Consider the following 21,517-nt stretch of genomic DNA (forward strand, 5'->3'; position numbering starts at 1 on the left):
CGCTGCCATGGTTCTTATATCCTGCATCTTTCTTGAAAATTCTTGCAGGAACCCGAGCTGCAAAGACAATGAAACCATCTGGTAACATTTCTTCTTCAGAATTTGAAAAAAGCATTAGCAGCCTAACAAATGTCTACAGAAAACAGTGAACCTCGGTGCAGAGGCCCTAGAAACATATGTACCCAGTTAGATCAATTAGCTTTGTGCTGCACCTGATCTAATAACACCTGAGGGATCATGGTACAGATAAAATGCTGCAATACAATCAAGGAAATATAGATCTAAGTATACATCAGTCAGTGTACCTTCAAGCCTTATAAAGATAGTAAAATATATCTATGAAAATCAGTTTTCAAGTGTTTGTGGTGAAATTAATCTTACCTTTTTTTGCCATCTAAAAGCTAGATTTATAGTCTAACAGTGAAACTACTTGCTGAAGCATATTGTGGAAAATTGTTTTAGAATGGCTTAAGACATTAGGCTCCAGAAAAAAAAAAAAAAAAAACAAAAACAGAAAGGCCACTAAAAGCCATTAAAACAGTATATTGGATGCAGGAAATTTGTGGGTTGAAAGTTATACGGTTTTGGGAGAGTCCTCTCAGGGTGGTACCACTACCAGCAAGCATGTTTTTATGTATCTCCTACTTCTGTAAAGAGCAGAATAAAGGGTGACACAAATCTTTTTTTCTGACCAAAGGCGGCCAGTCTTACATTTCTGTGGTCAGACAAGGTCGTTGCATTCCACTACAGTCAATGCTGACATAAGCACTTCCTTAGGATGTTCTAGATGTAATCACTATAGAATGTGCAGCTGATTTAAAGATTTTTTTTTTTTTTCAAGAATCAGAAGCTTGTAGAAGGAGGCAATAACAATCTTCCTGTGTATAGAAGGTAAATGTTAGAACAAGGACTCAGAGTAAATCCTTAAATAGGACTTTTCAGGAACAGATTACGCAAACACCTGCAAGAAATTGTTGCAGTACATTATATTGTAGATGATAACACTAAATGAGCTTAAGTAATTCTGTATAGTCCTGCCTTTTTCTACACGCTGACACTACTTTCTACCAAAGCTCCATGTTATGCTGCATGAAAGTTATGCTCAAGGAATTATTTTGGCAATAACAGGACTGTTCAGTCCCAGAGATCTGACTGTGAGTAGAACTGCGATGTGAAGTTTTCACGTATGTTTAGTATATTACACTAAATATAATAAATAAGGGACCATGAAAAACTGACATAACCACAAGAACTATAAACCAGCTATAACTCTAACAGTCAAAAAATGGCAACGCCATTAAAATGGATAAAAGAAGGAATTCACATTCTATTTCTGAGTTAGTATCCCACATTATCACTTGAAATTATTATGTAGTGGTTAACCAGTTAAGAACAGGATGCAGTAATTCAGTAGCAAGGGGTTCAAGATTCAGATACCTAAATTTATGAAGTAATTAATGTAGATGTCTTGCAGTAATTAATGTAGGTGTCTAAGCTAAGTTAATAGAGACCTAGTCAATAGAATTTAGAGTGCTATTTTTGTAGTCAAACTTAGACTTCAGGATGATTTAAAAGACACACTGAACCTCCTGACTATGCTGATCCTCTGACTACACAGGTGCCTCTGTACAGGTACCTAGTGTGATATCTGGACTCCACCTACAACTCCTGAGGGTCATGCCAGGCTCATGCAAATATCACAAATACACTTGGACTACTCAGATGAAACAAAGCATTCAAGTTTGAACAACCGAGTAGAACTCCCATTTACTGCAATGGAAGCTTAGACAACTTGCCCTGAATTAGTTATTAATAGATTAATATAGAATTTAGAAATAGTCATCTCTTCCTTTTTGCTAAAAAAAAAAAATCAGAATTTTATATGTTGTTTAGTTTTTTTGTTTTGGAATTATATGACATATCAAATGGATAAAATATCTAAAAAGGACAGGGCTTACATATCCAAGTAATGTTCAGATTAAGAGTTTGCAAAATAATTTCAACAACATCTCATACATCTGAATATGGATCAAAAAATCCTATTGCAAAAATAAGTACATAATCAGATTAATTTTAATCAATCTTAAAAATAAAAGCATAGGTGTGTCCATCTGGGCTAGTCAAGTCACATACACTCCCTGTGAATCAATCCAGTTCATCCTAATGTAGATGAATAAAAATTAGATTAAATAGGTCATGCAGCTTGTACTGTACAGGTGCATCTACACTAGTTACTCAGTGCATTGGATGGGTACTGTTTTTTGATGCAAATTTGTCTTGAATCTATATTTGGACTCTTCTGTATTATGCAGCTGGTGTGTGTAAAGTACTTTTGCTCCTGATGGAGCCAAAGAGGCTGTTGTGTGGTGGGGTGTGATTCGCAGCACCCGACTCGCAAAACGGGAGCAGGATCATTCAGCAGTTACTCTTCTACATAAGATAGAAATGTGCTGTGTATTAGCAACTGGCACCAGCATCGTGCCAGTAAAAAAGCAGTGTGAATATGCAGACTAGAATCATAACAGATCACAACAAAGCCAGCCCCATCCTCTAATCTTTGCTCCATAACACCTGGTAACACAGACTCACCCTAAGATTATTCATTTACATACACTAAAGATCAACGGAGACCAAGGGTGGTGAGTACAGAAATAGATTCATAAGCTGTGGATATCTGAAGTGAAGGGATTTACTGTGCCCCGACTTTTTAAAAAAAGCAAAAGAAAAAGCAAAGTGAAGCAAAGCAGTGGAGAAGATCCTCAATTTATATTGCATTTACAATTCCTTTATCAAGTATTTAGTATTTCAAAAATTTCTAACTTCAGAAAAAATTTTCATCTAAAATGTAGAGTTCTTTTCTAATTGAGGTGTGGGAAGTAAAAGTTTGGGCTATAATCTTAATAGCTTTTGTCAGTTCAGCTAAAGATCCAATAGCTCTGAGGACTATGCATTTAGCCGTTGAAATACTGTTGCTGAGAGAAGAATAGGTTTAGACACAGTCTTACAGAGAAGAAGACAACTAGTGATTAATTTGAAGTCCATTCATGGTTCTTACCTGGGCAAAATTGTACCTTGAGAAACCACCATTTATCTCCTGCTATGTCTGCACATTGACTTTGCCTCACATCACATTACAGCTTTTCTGCCCAGGGAAGCTAACTAGTAGAATTTTAGCCTTTAAACCACTAGGACCATACTAAAATATTTTCCAGTATTTTACTTCTATGTTTCAACAATATCACCCCACCAAACAGGTTTTTATGTTAAAACTGTGATTAATGGGTTTTCCTTCATTCAGCAAATGAAGTGCTTTACTATTCCTTAAATATGGATATATGAGAGGTTATATCTTTTCTGGATGTTCCAGGGTGGATTTCCTGGGCATGAATGTTTGCTGTCACCTAACCACCTTGCTAACTGTGCAGAACCATCCATAAGGTACAGCTAAACATCTGTGTTCACATTGTTGGGCTTCCTGAGGGATACCAGATGTAGTGTCTTGTTGACTTTACTGTTTGAAAAGTTGAATTTTAGTGAAAAATCCTACTAAATGCCACTGTAGAGAATTACGTTATTAACATATTTAGCAGAAGAATTTTCATCATTGGCCACTGTCAGCTATGTCCGTTCACACTGGAAAAAAAAAATAAAATCATAAATCCAGCACAACTCTATGAGATTTTTTTTTTATTATTTATTATTTCTACACATTTTCCAGAGGAATCCAGACAGAGATTATGGACAGCCATCTGAGCCTTTCCAGGTTGTATGTAGTAGACCGCATGTGAGTGACGCACAGGTAGTTGCTGTAATTCCCCTATACCTACTTCAGGAAAATGACAGACAGTTCAGATTGATATGGATTTCTGTTTCTCAAAAATGTCCTGAGAGAGACTTTCTATGGCCTCAGAAAAGTGGTTCATATAACCCAGGATGTATCTTCTGCTAGTGACAACAGAAATGCTGTTTAGAGAAAACATGCAGTCTTGGCCACTGCCTGCAGTCCTTTCCTGTCCTATCCCTCTCGCATCCACCACTGTTGTACTGGAACAGTAGACAGTACACCCAAACCTCCCATCCCTTTTACTTTCTGTTCAAGGATCTATGGTTCATAAAGCAAACAATTTACAGATACTCACAAAGTGCATGTCTCACTTTTTAACAGTAAATTTACAAAAACAAAGGAGGTTAAGTCAGTTCAGAAACAGGTTGCAGTTGGATTATCATTATGGGTGAATGAGACTGTGTCTAGTTGTGAAAGCTGTTTGTTCCTGGAAATTGCCTTACACATTCTTAACTAGCTCCTGATTATGGATGTATCTCAGCTTGGCTGCCACTTCTCAAAATCTTTCAGTGAGGTTCCTAAATTGACCCATCAGCAGGCTCTTCCCTTACTGCATGTCCTGCCCTTTCTAGTGTTTAGCAAGAAACAAACTACTAGTCTATTATAGTCCTTTCAAATGTATAACCCCTGAAAAACTTGTTATTATAGTCCCTATAAATTGAGGGAAGTTGAATTCAGAGTTTAACCATTGTCAAGATTGCCTTCTGTGCAGGGCAATGAGGATCTGAAGGTGAGGATGGTTCTTTCATAATCACACTAAAAAGTAAGATTAAAAAAAATGAAATTGCCAAAAATATTTACAGTCCAGTGGTATTGCTTTCCAAAAGGATGTTAACTTGTCAAATCATTTAGGATGTGACATAGGCTCTGGCTACTTCTTCGTCTCTGCAACCAGAAGGGGAGTCTCCTGAAATGCTCTCCCTGTCCCTTCCTGCTTCTATGCCAAAAATCAAACAGATCCTGCTTGGGCAAAGAAGTGGTGAGTACCTGAAAAAACTCATTGTACCTGGTCAGGAGGAGAAGAAATGTTTGGATTTATAAAAGCAAGATCTCTTGCTTTTTAAGGCACAGATGTGAAATGCAAGATGGTTTGTAACACTTTTGAAGGTGTTAACCGGAAGCTCAGGTCTTATCTTCTCTAAGAAAATTGGTTGGGCAATGGTACTTATTTGCTTGTGATTTTTAAACAAACATTTTCTATTTATCAGATGTTAAAATCACAGTGCTAAGAGTGTGACTGTAGCTTTTAACATGTATTGGTAGAGATGGTAAACATTTTCTTGGTTGCACAAATGACCAAACCGCATGCACTGAAATTCCAGCAGCTGTGACCACATTAACATTTTACCTTATGCTAATGATCATATTAGCAAGCAGTTGGTAAAAAACATATACTTTTTTTCCTTACTAATGTGGACACAAAGACAACAGCCTTCTTCACCTAAAATAAATGAATTGCGCTGACAGAACTAAACCATCTACTACTTCTTTCTTTTGGCCTGTTAAGAAAGGAAAGAAAATGTGAACTTCTGATGCATCACAAATATGAAGGAGGAACTAATTTCCCTCCATCAAAGAAATCCAAGAATTATTTTTAAATTTTTTTAAAGCTGTGAAAATATGGTCACTATCTAAGTAGGGAAGGTCAGTACCCTCTCTGACAGGAATGGTAAAATCCTAGTGGTGAACAGCGACCAAAGCCCTAACATTTATCTAATATTCTGTGGAAACCAGGCTCTCAGTCAAGTCTTAGGAAGTAGTTCTTGTATTTAAAATGAACTGACTTTGGGTATGAGCTAGAAACTCCCATGTTTTTTAAACTATGTTATATTCTTGTTTTCCATTTTATCTCCTTGCTTTTAACTGTGCTGTAGATCAGGCAAAATTATATAAACTAAATGTAAGTATAAAAGCACCAGGATATTGAGAGTTGTTGCTTCATCTTATCTTTAATGTAATTCAATGTTTTATGTAAAAAAACAGGAAGTTTGTGTATAGGCCAATGGCATTATAGGCCTCAGATTCTTATTCTTTTGCAGTATAGTCCATGGTAGGTTAGTTAGTCTGCCCACTGTTACACAAAATAATTGCTTTCATAACTCCAGATATAACTATGGGATTCACATGCTCAAGATCTGTAGATGGTTTCTACCACAATTAAGCCATTGGCTCTTACTAAGCAGAGCAGATATTTCCCAAAATTAGAGACCATTTCTGCCTCTGAATCTTGCAGGAATGGCAGAATTATTCCACAACAGCCCAGCCCAACAAACAAACAAAAACCACATCATGCCAAAATACAGGCTCCCATATCAGCAGGGTAGTCACAGTGGTTGTGCAGCTGTAAAGTCACAGCTTCCAGACATGACGTCTCTCTCACGTATCACACCTATGTGAGCCTGCCCACAAACTTCCTTCCTGACTGCCCAAGGGCCCAGGTTTTTCTGTCTCCTTTTTTTTTTTTTTCATTTTTGATTTGTCAACATTGCACCATCCCCGCCTAGGAGGTATAGGAGTTCCCTTTTGTTTGATGCAGGCTGAACACCTGGGGGCACTGAAGGGGTTAAGTGGAGGAAATTCTTGCCAACTACAATAGAGAATATTACATTTTAAAGGATTTTCTGTAAGAAACCCAGTATGTCTGACAACAGCACATCACAGTGAAAGAGTAAAATTTCTACTTAAAGGGTTTTTTATATTTTCAGAGTGGAACATATTCATATTGTGGTTTCGCACTAAAAATAAATTCTTCCATTCTCAGCCAGCAACAGGTAGCTGAGGTTAGATCAAACCACTCACTTACTAATGACTGTGAATTGCAGTATCTATAGAAATGACCAGAATTCAAGGCAGCCTCTAAAATAAGCCAGATGAATCATTCTTGAAAAATATTATTCACTCCATAATAAATAGCCTCAGCAAGTATGTCTGCCACACAAAGCATGCTTTAAGTATTTTTTTAAAAACTTAAAAAGCTGTTGCATGTTAATTGAAACGGTCAGTTTTCTTTCTTTTGCAGGAGTTCTGCTTTTTTTATAGCAGATCTGGGAACACTCAAGTGATCCCAGGATCCTAAAGTTAAGTCAATGAATTGAAAGCATTTCTTTTGTGCAAACATCTTGAATGTAATAAATAATAGCTCTTAAAGTATTATAAACAACAAATCTGAACTGCCTTGAGTTATAGTGAAAGCTATTGTTCAACAATGCTGCAGAAAGGAACAAAAGCCGATAAAATCTTTAGATTATTATTCTACTGTGTAACACTTTTTTTTTTTTGGTAGTAAGTTACTGGTCAGATGCTCTGCTTGTGCAAATGACTGGCACATCTCCACCATTAGTAGAACCAGGTTGATTTAGCCAACTTGAGAATCTGGGCTCCAGTGGAATTACTAAAAAACAAAAACTAAAAATCCCCAAAGCCCCATAATGACAACAATCACTGTCCTGCGATATTGTTACATAATTTTCTAGAGTGTTATATTTTCATATTTCTTTTTCTTTCTTTCTTTCTTTCTTTTTTATTTTTTTTTTGTTTTCTTTTTAAGGCAAATGCATGATCTATGACTTCAGGACTGGCAGACGCTAAAGAGACCTTAGAAAAGGAGACTAGGACTAGGACTAAGAAAAAAAGACTGTAACAAACAAGCAATGGAAAAAATCACTACCACCACCAAAAAAACCCACTACACTAAGGAAGTAAACAGCACAAAACTTTCACTTTGACTTTTTTTGGTCTCTGGTGTTTCTTTGTTCCAGTAAGCCTTATTGCACATCTCTGAAATGGGTACCAAGAGTAGCCAGGGTTTTTTTCAGTGCCATGCATGCTGCATCCTGCCTTCACCAGGGAAAAAAAGGAAAAACAAAACAAAACCAACCAGAAAAAAAATCAAAGAACAATATCTTTCATGCTCTCAACATTGAAATGTCTAAATCACATACGAACAATTCAGATTTAAGTGACCCAATTTAGCAATGAATGCTCTTTGAATCTACTTAGTGTCTGTACTACTGTGGGACTGAATCTCTCAGCAAAGTCAAAACAACAGTAAACCAAACAATCATGGCCAATGCTGTCATGGTTATTCTTACTACAGTCCCCATGTACCTAGACAGGATACTTTTTCCCTCTGAAACCCGTGATATAACTCACTCATTACAACTCATTAATTTTATTTGTATCACAGCTGCAGCCATAGAGGGAAACTCATAAAAGAATTGTACCTATCAAGAAAACCCTTTTATCTACTGACTTTTTCTGCTTCCCTACACTCACTAAAAAATTTCAGCATTTAAAAAGCTTTTATGCTTTCAAAGAATATTTAAAAGATTTGGCATCATCAGGATATGCACATAGTTGTTTCTATACCACATCATATCTCTGCACTCATCCTTCCCTTTACCACTCTGGTGATGTCTTCTCCCAAAGTAGTATCTCTGACTATCTCTGAATTTGCATGGGAGCCACTATCAGTTGCCATTCAGGATTTGACAAAGGCTTTGAAAGTTGCCATACTGGTATTAGTAGCAATAAGAAAACCAGCATCTTCATCACTCGTTTGTCACTGAAAGTACGAAGTGGAAAAAAGCTGTTCTGTTTACTGGACCAACATGCCACACCTGGGAGTCTTCAATATATAAAGTTCAGAGTACAGGGTAGATGCACTCTACTCTGCAGATGTGCTCTCCCAGGGGCGGGAAAAAGGAGTGCCCTTCACAGTCTAATTTATTATAGAATATTATAGCAAAAGCTGATACTCTGAAAGAGGAATACTTGTAACAATGAAATACGGTAATTTAGCTCCTCATTTCCCCTAAGGAAGGTGTAATTGTGATGTGCAAATATATATATACAGGAGATATAATGTGCAATACAGAAATGTAACTGTATTTTGCTAATCTTAATGGCCATCTCAGATCAGAGCAATGCTAGTGCACATAGACACTTCTGTCTGACAGTAGCTCGCTGTAGTTTACTTTAAGCATGTTTTCACTCATTTAACTTCAGGTAGCACTTATAGCCAATTTAATAATGCTGTCACAAAACACTGTGCAGATACTCTCAGTATGAATGAGCCTATTTCAATTAACCAGACTGTCAGCTAAACCAAATGAATGCTCTCCCTAGACTTTTTGCAAGAGCTGAGCTAAACTGAATTCAAACTGTTGCAGCTTCAGTATACAAGAATAGCTTGATAACAGTAAGGTGAAATAAGGGGAGAACTCAAGTCTACACATGAGCTTGTACTGGCACAAGTCTGTCGGTAAAAAAACCTAACAGGAATCTGCAGCACCATTCATGGAACTAACATCAAAACAGAATCTCTCAGCAAAATCTATCAGATTGGTGCCTAATGGAAGCAACTTCTACATATATTCTATAGCAATGGTAGGAATAAATTATCTTAGTAGTAGAGTAAATTAAGTAGGATCAGAATGAAGGTTAAAAATCCTATAGTAAGGTAGCTTATTCCTTGATTCAAAAGTGTGTCTCATGCAATTATAGACTTTTTTTATTCCCCTAGGCAGCTGGGATTTTCCCAGGATACCCATTCAAGTGTATGTTCAATCAGTACATATTCAGGAATTCACCTCTTGTCTATACAAAGTTTCAAGGAGGTCAAGGAGAATTTTGTCATTGCCTCCAGTGAGGCCAGGCATTTCACCCACCAATCTTGCAGCTGAAGTGAGGTCTTTGGATAAAAACTATGTGAAATGTAAACAGCACAAATCCTGGGCACGTTTAATAAACTGAGCAAGATGTCTCTCCATCTAATATTTAGTTTATCAACCAAAAAAAATAAAATTGACATTGTTCCATTTTCTAAAGTAGATATTTTAATAGGTGAATTGAGACAATTCTTTTCTCTCCAGCCACATCCTTCAGACTGCATGGATCTAGAAATACATTTTGCACACACTCAAAATACTTTAGCAAGATCCATTCTCTCAGATGCCAAGCTCAAGTGCAATACTTTACACATCAGTTTTTCTCTGTAATAGTCTGCAAAATCACTCAGCAATTGCAGGATTCCATGAGCCACCCACTCTATAAGCTGGGAGCTAAGAGCGCACAAGGCTGAAAAGAAGAGAGAATATTTTCCACATCTTGTGGAAAGGTGAGATTATGGTAATTACCATGAGAGCAAACTAACTTTTGTGACTGTTTTCTTCAGATATGTAGGTAACTTCCAAAAGCAACAAATACCATCTTGATTCATTCTTAAAAATCAAGTACTGTGACATACTAAAGCTTGCTTTCTAGTGAAAGATAAATAAAGGGAAAAGTCTGTTTTTATGAACTGTCAGTAGATACTTAAGAAATAATTTTGAAAATAAGAAAAAAATGCATTCCCCAAATCAAACAAAAAAAATTACAGATTCAAGTCAGATACAAAATATTGAGATACAGTTTTAGGTAGCTATTCTACATAGGAGCAATAGCACAGGCCATCTCAACTTTGCAACATTCTAACAAGTTACCTTGCCAACTGCCTTACTCCTTTGACATAAAAAATGAAATATGTTGCTTCTGTGCAATAAAGTTACTACCTTGGGATTAGATTGTGTCATCTGAACTCATGAGGATGTTTGTGAGTGAATTTGACCAGAGATGAGATTTGTGGGAGGGATCTCCTTCCTCCTGGACTGTAAATAAATGTGTCCAAGAATGTTCCTGGTCATTATGTTCCAGCTGGCCCCAAACAGACAGTGTCCATACTGGGCAACTCCTTTAACCTCTAAAAGGGAGCTGCTGACAAGCTGAATTTTGGGATGACCCTGGAACATTTTAGCTCCTGAAATGTGCTTGGGAGAGTACTTTTTGGCACATGCTTCACTCACACCAGGCAAAGCCTTAACACTTCACTAGCATGGGCAATTGCAATCCATTGTCCAGCAACATCCTCTGGTGCCCAGAGACTGTTGCACGCTTTGAGACTTTGTACTGCAATTGTATGTATACAGGAGAGAACAGTTCAGGGGCAGTCCGGATGTAAAGTTCATTTTTTATACCATATTGTCCCTGACCATACATATTTTGGTAAAATTTACACAGCCTTTTTCTTCCACTTGAGATGAAGGGGTCTGAGGAATGCCAAGAACAGTACTGAGAATAGTAGGCAGTGTATGGTGAAGATAGTTTTCACATGAAGCTAGTTCTTTTGATATGTAGCTTGTATTATGGGATCCTCATGCACTGGTTTTAAAGTATGAACACAATGTTTCTCATAAAAAAAAAATCACTTAGGGATAAAAACATACATGATAAACAATTGCATAACCTCCATCTGCAGAGCAGTAGAGATAGAAAACAGTAAACCTACTGCTGAAAGATGCAATGCATTCAATGATTTCTGCAAGAAGGCATCGATGCTCCTGCTTTTCTTTACTACTCAATGCAGCTACAGCAGGTTAAGTTCACAACCTGCATTCTTTGTCCCTTAACTGTTCTTCCTACATATTTCATACTATTATATACTTCGGAGGGAGGTAAGAGGAATCACAAAACACCACTCCATTAAATCAGCATTCTGTCTATGATAATTAAACAAAACTCATGAATAAAATTTCCCAAAGCAAACAAAACAATTTCAAAATTTTCTCCTCTTTGCGATAGTTTATGCAAGAGAAATGAGGAGGAAGAATAATTGTTCAGTTTGTGCATTTGGCAGTGTTTGTGATACACCAACTTTTACTAATGTCCTATACAATAACAAGACATAATATCAATGCTCTAAGAAAAACAGTAATTACTAAAACTGCACTACAGTGGAAGTTGACAAAGGTCTGAGTTGATTTTTAGACCTAAAGTGGAACTGTGTCTAATTATTGTAACAGTTTTAAGTATAATCAAATAGTGCAGTTTACTTGCAGTGCAACTAATTTTGAAACATCAGTTGCTATAGCCCTATGTTTGTATTCATTTCTGAAGATGAGTGTTAGATTTGAATGGTCACTTAAAAATTTTCCATTTTGGTGTGGATTTTTGAGGCACACTTGAGCATCAATATATTCTTTTATCAGTAAATGTAACAACAACATGATTTATGACTAGTTCATCTACATTCCTTCTTGATCAAAACAAAATTAGGGTAAAAAAGAAAAATTAAACCCCCTCTGTTCAAGGGCTGTCTATGGCCATTAGTTGGTGCTTTTTCCTGACACATCCTTGTGTACTGACTCAGACTCAGCAAGTGAAAATTGCACTTGCAACCCCTAAATCGCATCAACTGCCTTCTCTTGTAACATATCTCAGGTGCACTGTGGTTTTATAACTATATATCAGGCTTTCGGGAAAGCAGATCTTTTCTAATTATACAGTTTCTTACCTTTTTGAAACAGATTATCTCCTCTGGTAAGATTGTTCTAAAATGTAACTTAAGTATTGAAATATCCATAAATAATCCTATAAAATAGCAGACTATGTTGTCAAAGCTTCTGATTATTGGTAATTTCTATTGTAACAGAAACCAATGCATTTTAGTCTAGAATGAACATTTTAGCCATAAGCTTCTATAATAAGCATGTGTGGGTACACCAGAGGAAAAAAAAAAAAAGAAAAGAAAAGAAAACAAAACAAAACAAAAACGTTCCCTACAAGTAAATAGAAACTTCATATATGTAGATATATAGCACAACTTCTGCTGCTTTTTCCCAAGGTTGAAAACACTGAAACCCCACCCTGTTTCAAGCAAAATCATTGCTACTTCATGACCAAAGGTAACTACATTGGCTCTCTGTGGCAGAGGAACAGCAGATCATGCTCTTATAGTAGTAAGACCTCTGCTTCTTTTCATCTGAAACACAGTGCCAATGGATTAGTACAAAGGGGAACTCCTTAAAGAAACATAAAGCCTTCTTGGGATATAGAAATCATGCCAAAGCAATGAAAATAAAATGTTTTCTGAAACTGTGGGTTTCCATGAATGGAAAAACACTTTATATCTCTAAGAATGCAGGATAAGTACAGCAAGGTAATCAGCTTTTCCACCTTGTCCTAAACTTTCTGACAGAGAATTCTAATGAGAAAAGCAAGTTTCATACTCCCCCTTCACCTTTTGTCCTATAAGTGGCAGTAAACCTTTATGTATTATGGCTAGGAAAGGTCAAGGACAGGGACCAGATAGAATACAGAGAGAAATAACTAAGACTGCCACACAGGATTCTCCACAGATTGAACCAGATAATATTTCTGAAATAAAAAGTACTATATTTATCTTCAATATATAAATTTGCATATGCTTTCAATATCAAACTGTCCTGATTTCAATGAGACATTAATTTTTAAGTTTTCAGTTTAAAATTGGATTGTGTAAGGATTGGTGTGTTTTGTCACAAGGTAGTCTATCCCAGTACATAATTGATTTATTTAATATGAGCCAATACAATGCCAATATTTTCAGTAAGAGATCTATCCAGCACTACTCATATTGACACTACTCAATCAAGCGTGCTCTCACATTCAGCCAATTTCTTTCTGGGACTCTGCTTCAGCAGCTGATTGAGAAATTAGTCTCAACAAATGAAATCATTATTACTTGCTGTTCCTGAACCCATCTAGGAACACCTGAGACAAGACAGACTGTTCAAAACCATCTTCTCCAACCGTTAATTCCTAAAAATAATTAAATGTCCCACTGTAGTACAGAAATGTATTCTGTTCTCCTGACACGAGAATAAGCCTTAAGATTTTTCTCACTACAGAAATGAATTATTTTGTATTTTGCCAACAGTAAAAAAGTAATACAATCCTGTACATTAAAAAAAAACAAACAAAACCCCAAACAAAACAAAAAAAACCACCAACCAAACAAACCAACTAACCAACCAAACAAAAAACCCTACCAAAACAAAAAAAGGTGAGTTACGCATGGTGCATAAGTGATCTGTGCTTTGCTACTGTAAAGTCACTTCAACTTCACAAATGCTGAGAGTTTAGCAAGAAAGTGTAAAAAATCTATTGTGTTAATCATTATGACCACTTAACTACTGCACTTCAGCATTTGGAGAATTTTGGCTTTTGAAAACTGATTTGGTAAATCTGTTGACTATGTAAATTCACACCTGAATATGATCTCAAATCCTTTAGGAACACATTTTATTTCCATCTAAAGCAGTATTTATTCTCCACTGAATCCAAATATCTTTTTTTTTTTTCTTTTACTGCTATGATCACTATCTCAAAAAAAAAAAATTAAAATCAAGTTGCAAACCATTAAACAGCAAAGTAAAAAATACCTTGAGGCTATTAACAGAGGAATTTATAAATTTCTGTACAAGTGAATTTGGTTTATTTGTAGATCACAACATACGGAAAAATAATTTGAAAAAATGATACTTGTTTCCATTGTTACTATAGTCAACTGTCACTCGATCCTGCAAGTCTTTAACTTTAAACAAGCCTTACAGTGACATCAAAATGTGTAGGAGGTTAACACATCAAAAATCTAAAGCAAAAACAAAAAAATGGAGCAATAATAATGGTTTTGATCTCTCTCATGACTCCCCAGCAGTCTAAAACCAAAGTCCTATATAATGCATATCTAGCATGACTTTCACGGTTATCCTCAAAACCTGTGTATGGAAAATTTTCCTTACTTGGACCTCCACTTTCCTATCTCATAGGATAAAGTAGGCCTACTTTAAGAACATTATCTCAATTCACTAGAAAAGCCCTCTTAATTCTTATTAAAACAATCCAATCTGTTTGAGGCAAGATTTTTGTTTTATTTAGAATACTAAACCTTAACTAATTAAGGGCAATATTAGGATGTTAATTAACATACACAAGCCAGCTTTTAAGAATCCAGTGCGCACACATGCCAGTTCATAGTAACTGAAGCCTGGACCCCAGTGCCATAGTTTGCCCAACAGGCAGTGCCTAATGCCATCCTCTTCTACAACCCCATTCCAAGAATCATACATGCAATCCAATTCATTGGTAATGGACTTACCTGTGGTGATGAGGATCCACTATTTATCCTCATTAAGAACTAAGTGGAAGGTAGCCACCAGTATTTAGTAAGACCAGCTTCAAATTTCATTATCAACAAGATGATTTTCCTTTTCCCTTAGAATCTAACTGGGTAGTCAATATACTTACTACACTGAAAAAAGAAAACACACCTACAGTTTTAGTACTGGACTTCAGCTAGTAGGTTTTTTGAGTTACACCCTCTTTGACTGCCACACTGCTCAGCCATACCACAGTTTTCCAGTTTCACCTTCAGCTGTCCTTAAGAGTTATCTTCCTTGACCAAAATATAAATCACTGAAAAGACAGGGCTCACCTTCAGTTTTGTCAAGTTCATCAATACAAAACAACAAATTAACTACTGAAATAAGTGAGGTTGGGGTTTACAACACATAGCCTAAATGTTAAAAATCCCTCCAATTAAATGGACTATCTCATTATTCCCTTTTTTTTTTTTTTTTTTTTTTTAAATCAAACAAGGATAGTTTAGGCATAAGCACCTAATCTAATTCAAGAACTACATTCAGTGAATGGAAACACATGATGGTTACCACCCCTTCAAGAGCAAAAATCCTAAAAAAAAATTAAAATAATAAGATCACTGTTTATCAGCAGCCAAGTACAATCTCACATATATACCCCAATACTCAGTATGAATATATGAATATGTTTTAAATATGGACAAATTACTTATGTAACATAAGCCACCTTCTTTCTGGCAAATTTTGCTCAGAAAGTTAAATATATACTGTTCATCTTTGTATACCAAAATATCCAGACAGCTGGTGCAGAAAGGAAATAAAACCACCTTACATTTTGCTCAAGAGAGATAAGGACAAAAAAAAAAATAAAGAGAACAAGCACTTTTTAATTTCATTTGATGATTATAATCAAAACACACAGTGTAAGATTTTTGAGTACTACAGACCTATGTAAAATAGTCCAAATACCAGATCAGAGATGAAAATTACGGGGCAAAACGATGGAACATTTACTCAGTGCTCTGGTTTTCAACTTCTAGTGAGTTCTTAATTTATTAGTAATAACTTGTTTTTCTTGGAGAGGGTTCAGAAAAGGTTGGGAGACTTTTCTAAGCACCAGCTTAAAAATACTTACAACTATTCTAAATGCCAGTTTAAGAAATTTATAAATAAAATTGAACATTAGGACCTCTAAACTTGGAGAGACATGCTTAGAACAGGAAATGATAATTTGTTAATAAAGAAAGGTAAATCATTCTCTAGGCTTCCGGTGGGAAACTTGGCAGCAAAAGGATTTTGACCTCAGTGGAAGGTAACTGCGACAAATGACAAATCAAGCAACTTTCTTCTTACAAGTGAGGCAAATGTTTGGCATTAGGCTGCACTGCATTCAGATCTATCATTCCCTGTGGCATATTCTTCTACCTTTAACAAATAATCCTGCAAGCTTTTTGCACTGACCACATTAATTACCCTTTTTTTTCTCCTCTCTCTGAATAAAGCCATGCAAGCCTAACATTTTTTGTGAATGATTACTTATTTCCTATTCGAAGCACAAAAGCTCATCACTTATAGAATAGGTCAAGCTTTCAGTGCCTATTAGTCCCAGTCTGGAATGAATTAATGCATTTTCCTATGTTCGTTTTCCTTTTCTGTTGTAGAAACAGTATATGGGACATCTGTGCTAAGGAAGAGAACAAAAATCCTGTATTATTTTCAGGTGAAGTAAACAGTAACAAAAAAATACACTTAAAAACTCTATTTTCGTTTACCTATTAGGCTCACTGTAACTATAGTACTGTGAAGTTTGCAATTAGAACTACCAGTTCTCCCAACTCAAAACAAAAAATGGGGGGAAAAAATGACAAGTAGCCCAGTTTAATTTCAAACGTTAATATATTTTCTATTTTATAGTGAACATATGCATCGTTCACCCCTTATTTGCAGCAACTATGACGTCCTCATAAAAAGGGGTGACATTTTTAAGATGCCTCTTAAAATAAATATTTCTTTTTATAAAATAATAAAACTTCAAATAAATATTTTTTACACTAAACAATATGTTGAAAAATTAGAAAATAAAGGCTGAATTTTACTGTAACTGTACAATATACATGAAGTCCAAAGGGAAATCAAAGTCTTGTAATAGGTTTCCGTAAGACAAAATACAATCTAAAAACATACTGATTGATTCACATTCTTCCGAATGTACAACATATTAGTATAATATTTTATGACTGTGCCATGTTTTATGACACCACTTACTTTTCACAGTTGAAAATATTATTGTATGTACAAAAATATAGCACATTATCTCTGGCAGAAAACAATGAAAAAAAAGCAGTCATTTGCTAATTTACAAATCTTGCAAGTACTATTCACAAACAATAGAGTTGCCTAGGAGTGTCTGTGTTGCTTTAGCTTATGCAATATGTGGGTCACAATGTACTGCATCCCTTTTTTTTTTCCTGTATGCCACTAGCTGGATCGTAACAAGCGTATCAGTTAAGATGGCACACACAGAGAAAAGCATTTCACTGCAAACAGCAAAGTACATCCCCAACCCTTCTACTACAGTGCCAAGACCATAGCTGCTTAGTTGGTTGCATATGTATGTTAAAATAATAATCCTTGTTACTTTAGTATTTCTGACTAGTGATGCTATGTTGGCTTTTCAAAGTTCCTGGGGGGGACGCTGGGAACTTTGCAGCAAACGGTGTTGGAGTGTTTACAGCGGCACCCAGGCCGATTTACCCGGTCGTAACAGCCCTGGCACAACTTAAGGCAACCCTTGGCTGGTAGGTAACACCACAAGCAAGGCAGAAGGAGGGACACTACACCCATGGCGGACCACCTAGTGCAGCAATGTGACTGACTGCAGGAGCAGGGGTTGTCAGCACAGTTGTCCTCATCATCATTAGAGCAGTGATAGAAGAGGCCCTTCACGCAGCAAACGCAAGTCCCATAATCAACCACGTTCTGGGCTGAGCAAAGACATTGCTTGTCACAAATCCAGCATGAGGGCAGGGTCCTCGGATAAGTGCACTCCTTACACTTACACTTTCCACAGTCTTCACACCTGTAGCTGTGCGCTCCCAAGTCTTCTTTGCTCAGGGGCTTCAGCTCGCTCGACTTGAGCTCAGACTTGGGCTGCATCCGGACTATCCCATCAGCAACTGGCCCTGAAGATGATCCTAGAAGTCTCTGTTCAGATGAATTACTGCTCGTACTTGTCCTTGTACTGCTCCGTGAACCTGTGCTGACTGTGCTGATAGACCGGGACAGAGGTGCCCGAGGAGATGTGTGTGTCTGTGTGTGCTGAATCCGGCTAAAATGACGATGCTCAGGCAAGCCATGGGGCCTCTCATTTTTGGGTTGGGTTGACAGCCGAGGAGTGGACTTGACCCCTGGCCGTGGAGCCACCGTAGGTCCTTCTGTGTATTCATTCGTGTTTCGGATGGCTCTGATCTGGTCCAATGACAAGACGTGAACCTGCTGCATTAGAACATCCCGCAGGTCAGGCTCCCCGTGTGGTCTCCCACTGTCACGCCGAGCCTGTAGTAAGGGCTGCGACCCACTGCTGTGCTGAGCTCTTGTCTCCATCAGTGCCTGGAAGCGTGCTCACCCCGGCAGGCTTAGAACACATCTGAAATCCTAGAGCAACAAAAAGAGGATTCACTATTGCAACACATCTCATGCTCACTCCAGCAGCCTTTCAAGCCTGCAGGACCCCACAGCACTGCACGCAATCAAGTAATGCATCGGTCATTAAAAAAAGGAGTTTAGGAGTCATCTAGGGCAGAGCAGGGGCACCAGTCAGCTGAATGTAGTTCCCTTGGCCTGTTCTACCTTCTGCTGTGGAGAGCTTAAGGGGATTCTTTTCTAGGACCATGCAGCTTAACTTGTGGCTCTAGAAAGTCTAGGTATTGCTCCTGCTAAGTAAGGCTTTCCAGGCCATCTTCTGGTCAGACCACGGCCTTTAAAGTGATTTCAGCCACTTGAAGTGACAGTTATTTCACATCAGGCTACTGAAAAACTTATATTAAAAAAATAAAGCCTGCAAGTATTCAGCAAGTGTAATGTGACCTGCTGATGACAGACATATAATTCTCCAATTTTGTTTAAAACTGAATAATATTTTGGTAGGCTAGTCTCTTTACACATTAAATTTTACACGATGTAAATAGGAAATTTTAGTTTAATACCAATGGTCCCAAGAAAAACACTAAATAGTAATAAAATGTTTGAGGTTAAGACATTAAATGAGTTAGTGCTACCAAAAACTTCAACAGCACAAGTAAAAATATCTCTCTTCAGTATTTTAGTGTGTGTCATAGTTGTGTACACCACTGTGATTGTTATTTTAAGGCTCAATACTACAAAAGCAATGTTACCACAGTTGTTTGGGGTTTTTTTTAACATGTAAAAAATTCCATAGACTACATTTCAAATTGTAAATATTACCAAGAGTGGCTTGTGGGATAGAGGCATGCATAATATAATCAAACAATGCCAACATCCAAGAAGTCTACTTGATTGTGAATATTACTTTAAGAGATCATTAACTACAAAGCAGAGATGCAGAGGTAAGAATTCAAATGAAAGCCCAGTGAAAGACACAGAAGATGAGAATCTGTAAGTAACTTCCACACTCAGATATGTACAAGTTTCAAATATTAACTGAATTAGTTAATATTTGGTTTGCCTTTATCATATCCTAAAGTGGCTCCAAAATCCAATTACCTATACAAAAATCCAGAAAATATTTTACAACTAAAACTCAAGTAGGAATTAACTGTCTTACAAGAACCATGCAATGTCTTTAATTATACCCAGAAAAAGCACCATAGTGTTACTCTGAACACATAAGTTACCAACAATAATACTATACCGCAGTATAATAAAATATAGTCAAGCAGTTTAACAATGAATATCTTTATTCTAACAGCAATGCAAAACATTTAACCTTTTAATTCCTGGCTCCCTTCCTTCAGGTGTTTTTTCTTTAAAAAAAAAAAAAATCCAACTGTGACCACCTATTTTAAATATTGTCAAATCCTGGTTTTGGACACAGGAGGTATGTCACGGTGTCCATACCTCACAAATGAAAAACAAAACAAAACAAAACAAAACACCAAAACAAACAAACAAACAAACCACAAAAGTCTTGCAAACTTGGCTTGAAGCATTGCTTATGTTTTCACCAAAATAAAATCTCTGCCATATCAAAACTTCCAACCAACATCCTAAGCAGACGTTCCCCTCATCTGAAATTATCTGAAGATGAAAAATAATAGAAAATAAAATACTTTCCCCATCCTTGAGAGTAACTGGCAGCCCTATCTGCCCTCCACGTCCAGATTTCCGCCAGCCCCAGCCAGCCTAGAGGATACTGCCTCTCCAGAAATGACAACCACTACAAAAGCAAAGCTGACCCTGACCTGAAGGCGCTTCAGAAGACCCTGGGCTCGGTGGCGGAACCCCTTCAGACGCCAAGGTGGGAGCTGGAGAAGCAGTCTCCGGTCTCCGCTCCCCTCCCTGTCTCCGGCTCCATAGGGGGCGGGGGGCGCGCAGCAGGTGAGAGGCGACGGCCCCTAGCCCGCCCGAGAGTGCAGACAACCTGGAGATAACCAGGAGACATCCTCTGAGCTGGTAGATGGGAGGGGGCGGCTGTAGCCGCCTTATCAGAATGTCAAATCCATGTTTCCTTTTAACTTTTCCCCCTGCCCTCCCCCAGGAGATGCTAAAGGAGCTTCCCCTCCCGGGAAGTGCCAGGCGCCCTGCAGACGGTGCAGACAACACCTCCGGGACAGCTGGGCAAAAGGCAGATTACCCCCCTCGCCTTGCCCTAAGCACCCATTCAACTTCACAAAGCCAGCCGCTGGAAAAGCTCCTCTTATTTTACGCATATTCTGCAAATTGCCTGACCTTCAGCCCGCCCCGTTCCGCCCCAGCCCGGAGGGACCCAGGAGGCATTTTCAGTGGGGCATCGGGCCGAGCTTGGCGATCCCCCTTTTTTCTCCCCTTGACAGATCCGCTAAACAGGACAGGATGCAAAGAACCAGCACATTTATTTGAAACGTACATTTGCCTAAAAATCCTTACGGATAGGCACGTCTCTCCCTCTCCTGACCTAGCACTTCTCCCCTTTGCATCCGCCAAGAGAGAGAAGCAGATTTGCCTTTTTGTGAGTGCATGTGTGTGATAACATGATTCCCCACTTCTAAGAGCCAAAGTCCACTCTCACGGAGCTCAAGTGCCAGGATTGCTAACTTTTCCTAGCTAAGCGTGGCAAAAGGTCGAGCGAGGGGGACGAGTTTCGCATCGGCACATTTTGGGAAATTTAAAACGCGAGGGGTTTCTTGCATGCTGTGGAAAAAACCCATGTCTTGCTGACCGGGGAAAGGCGAAGCCTAAGGGAGAGAAGTCCTCTGCCCATGAATTTCTGTTTTGTGGCCGGAGCCTGTGCAAGACACCCCCACCCCCTTTCCCAACGCATACACACCAACCACCTCCTTTTCTTTCAAAGTGCTTTGAAACCCCCATTAAGGGCCGAGTGTGTGATCAGACTATGGATTAGGGCAAAAGGGACTTTACCATCGGGGTGGGGCAAAGTGACACACAAATAGCTTGCTGAAAACACCAGCAGCTTTTTTCCTTGGGTGGAAGGGGGGTTGCTACGAAATAAAGCCACTAAAAAAAAAAAAAAAAAAAAAAA

At 37.8% G+C, this 21,517-nt stretch overlaps 1 protein-coding gene across 1 annotated transcript; it reads right to left on the reverse strand.

Annotated features, from left to right (window-relative positions):
- Positions 1–16,676: 16,676 nt before the first annotated feature.
- SPRY2 (sprouty RTK signaling antagonist 2) lies at positions 16,677–21,246 on the reverse strand. Its single transcript, XM_027880917.1, has 2 exons — positions 20,241–21,246; positions 16,677–18,453 (listed from the first exon to the last, which is right to left on the reverse strand). The coding sequence occupies exon 2, from the start codon at positions 18,400–18,402 to the stop codon at positions 17,461–17,463; it is 942 nt and encodes a 313-aa protein (XP_027736718.1). The 5' UTR covers positions 18,403–18,453; positions 20,241–21,246; the 3' UTR covers positions 16,677–17,460.
- Positions 21,247–21,517: the final 271 nt, after the last annotated feature.

This window comes from Empidonax traillii, unplaced genomic scaffold, assembly GCF_003031625.1.
Source record: "Empidonax traillii isolate 1590-97213 ecotype Southwest subspecies unplaced genomic scaffold, ASM303162v1 scaffold78:size1262613, whole genome shotgun sequence".
NCBI classification, from domain to species: domain Eukaryota; kingdom Metazoa; phylum Chordata; class Aves; order Passeriformes; family Tyrannidae; genus Empidonax; species Empidonax traillii.

Bases quoted from the DNA above. Each gene is read 5' to 3' on its own strand.
- SPRY2 (XM_027880917.1), bottom strand. From the start codon at position 18,402: ATGGAGACAAGAGCTCAGCACAGCAGTGGGTCGCAGCCCTTACTACAG.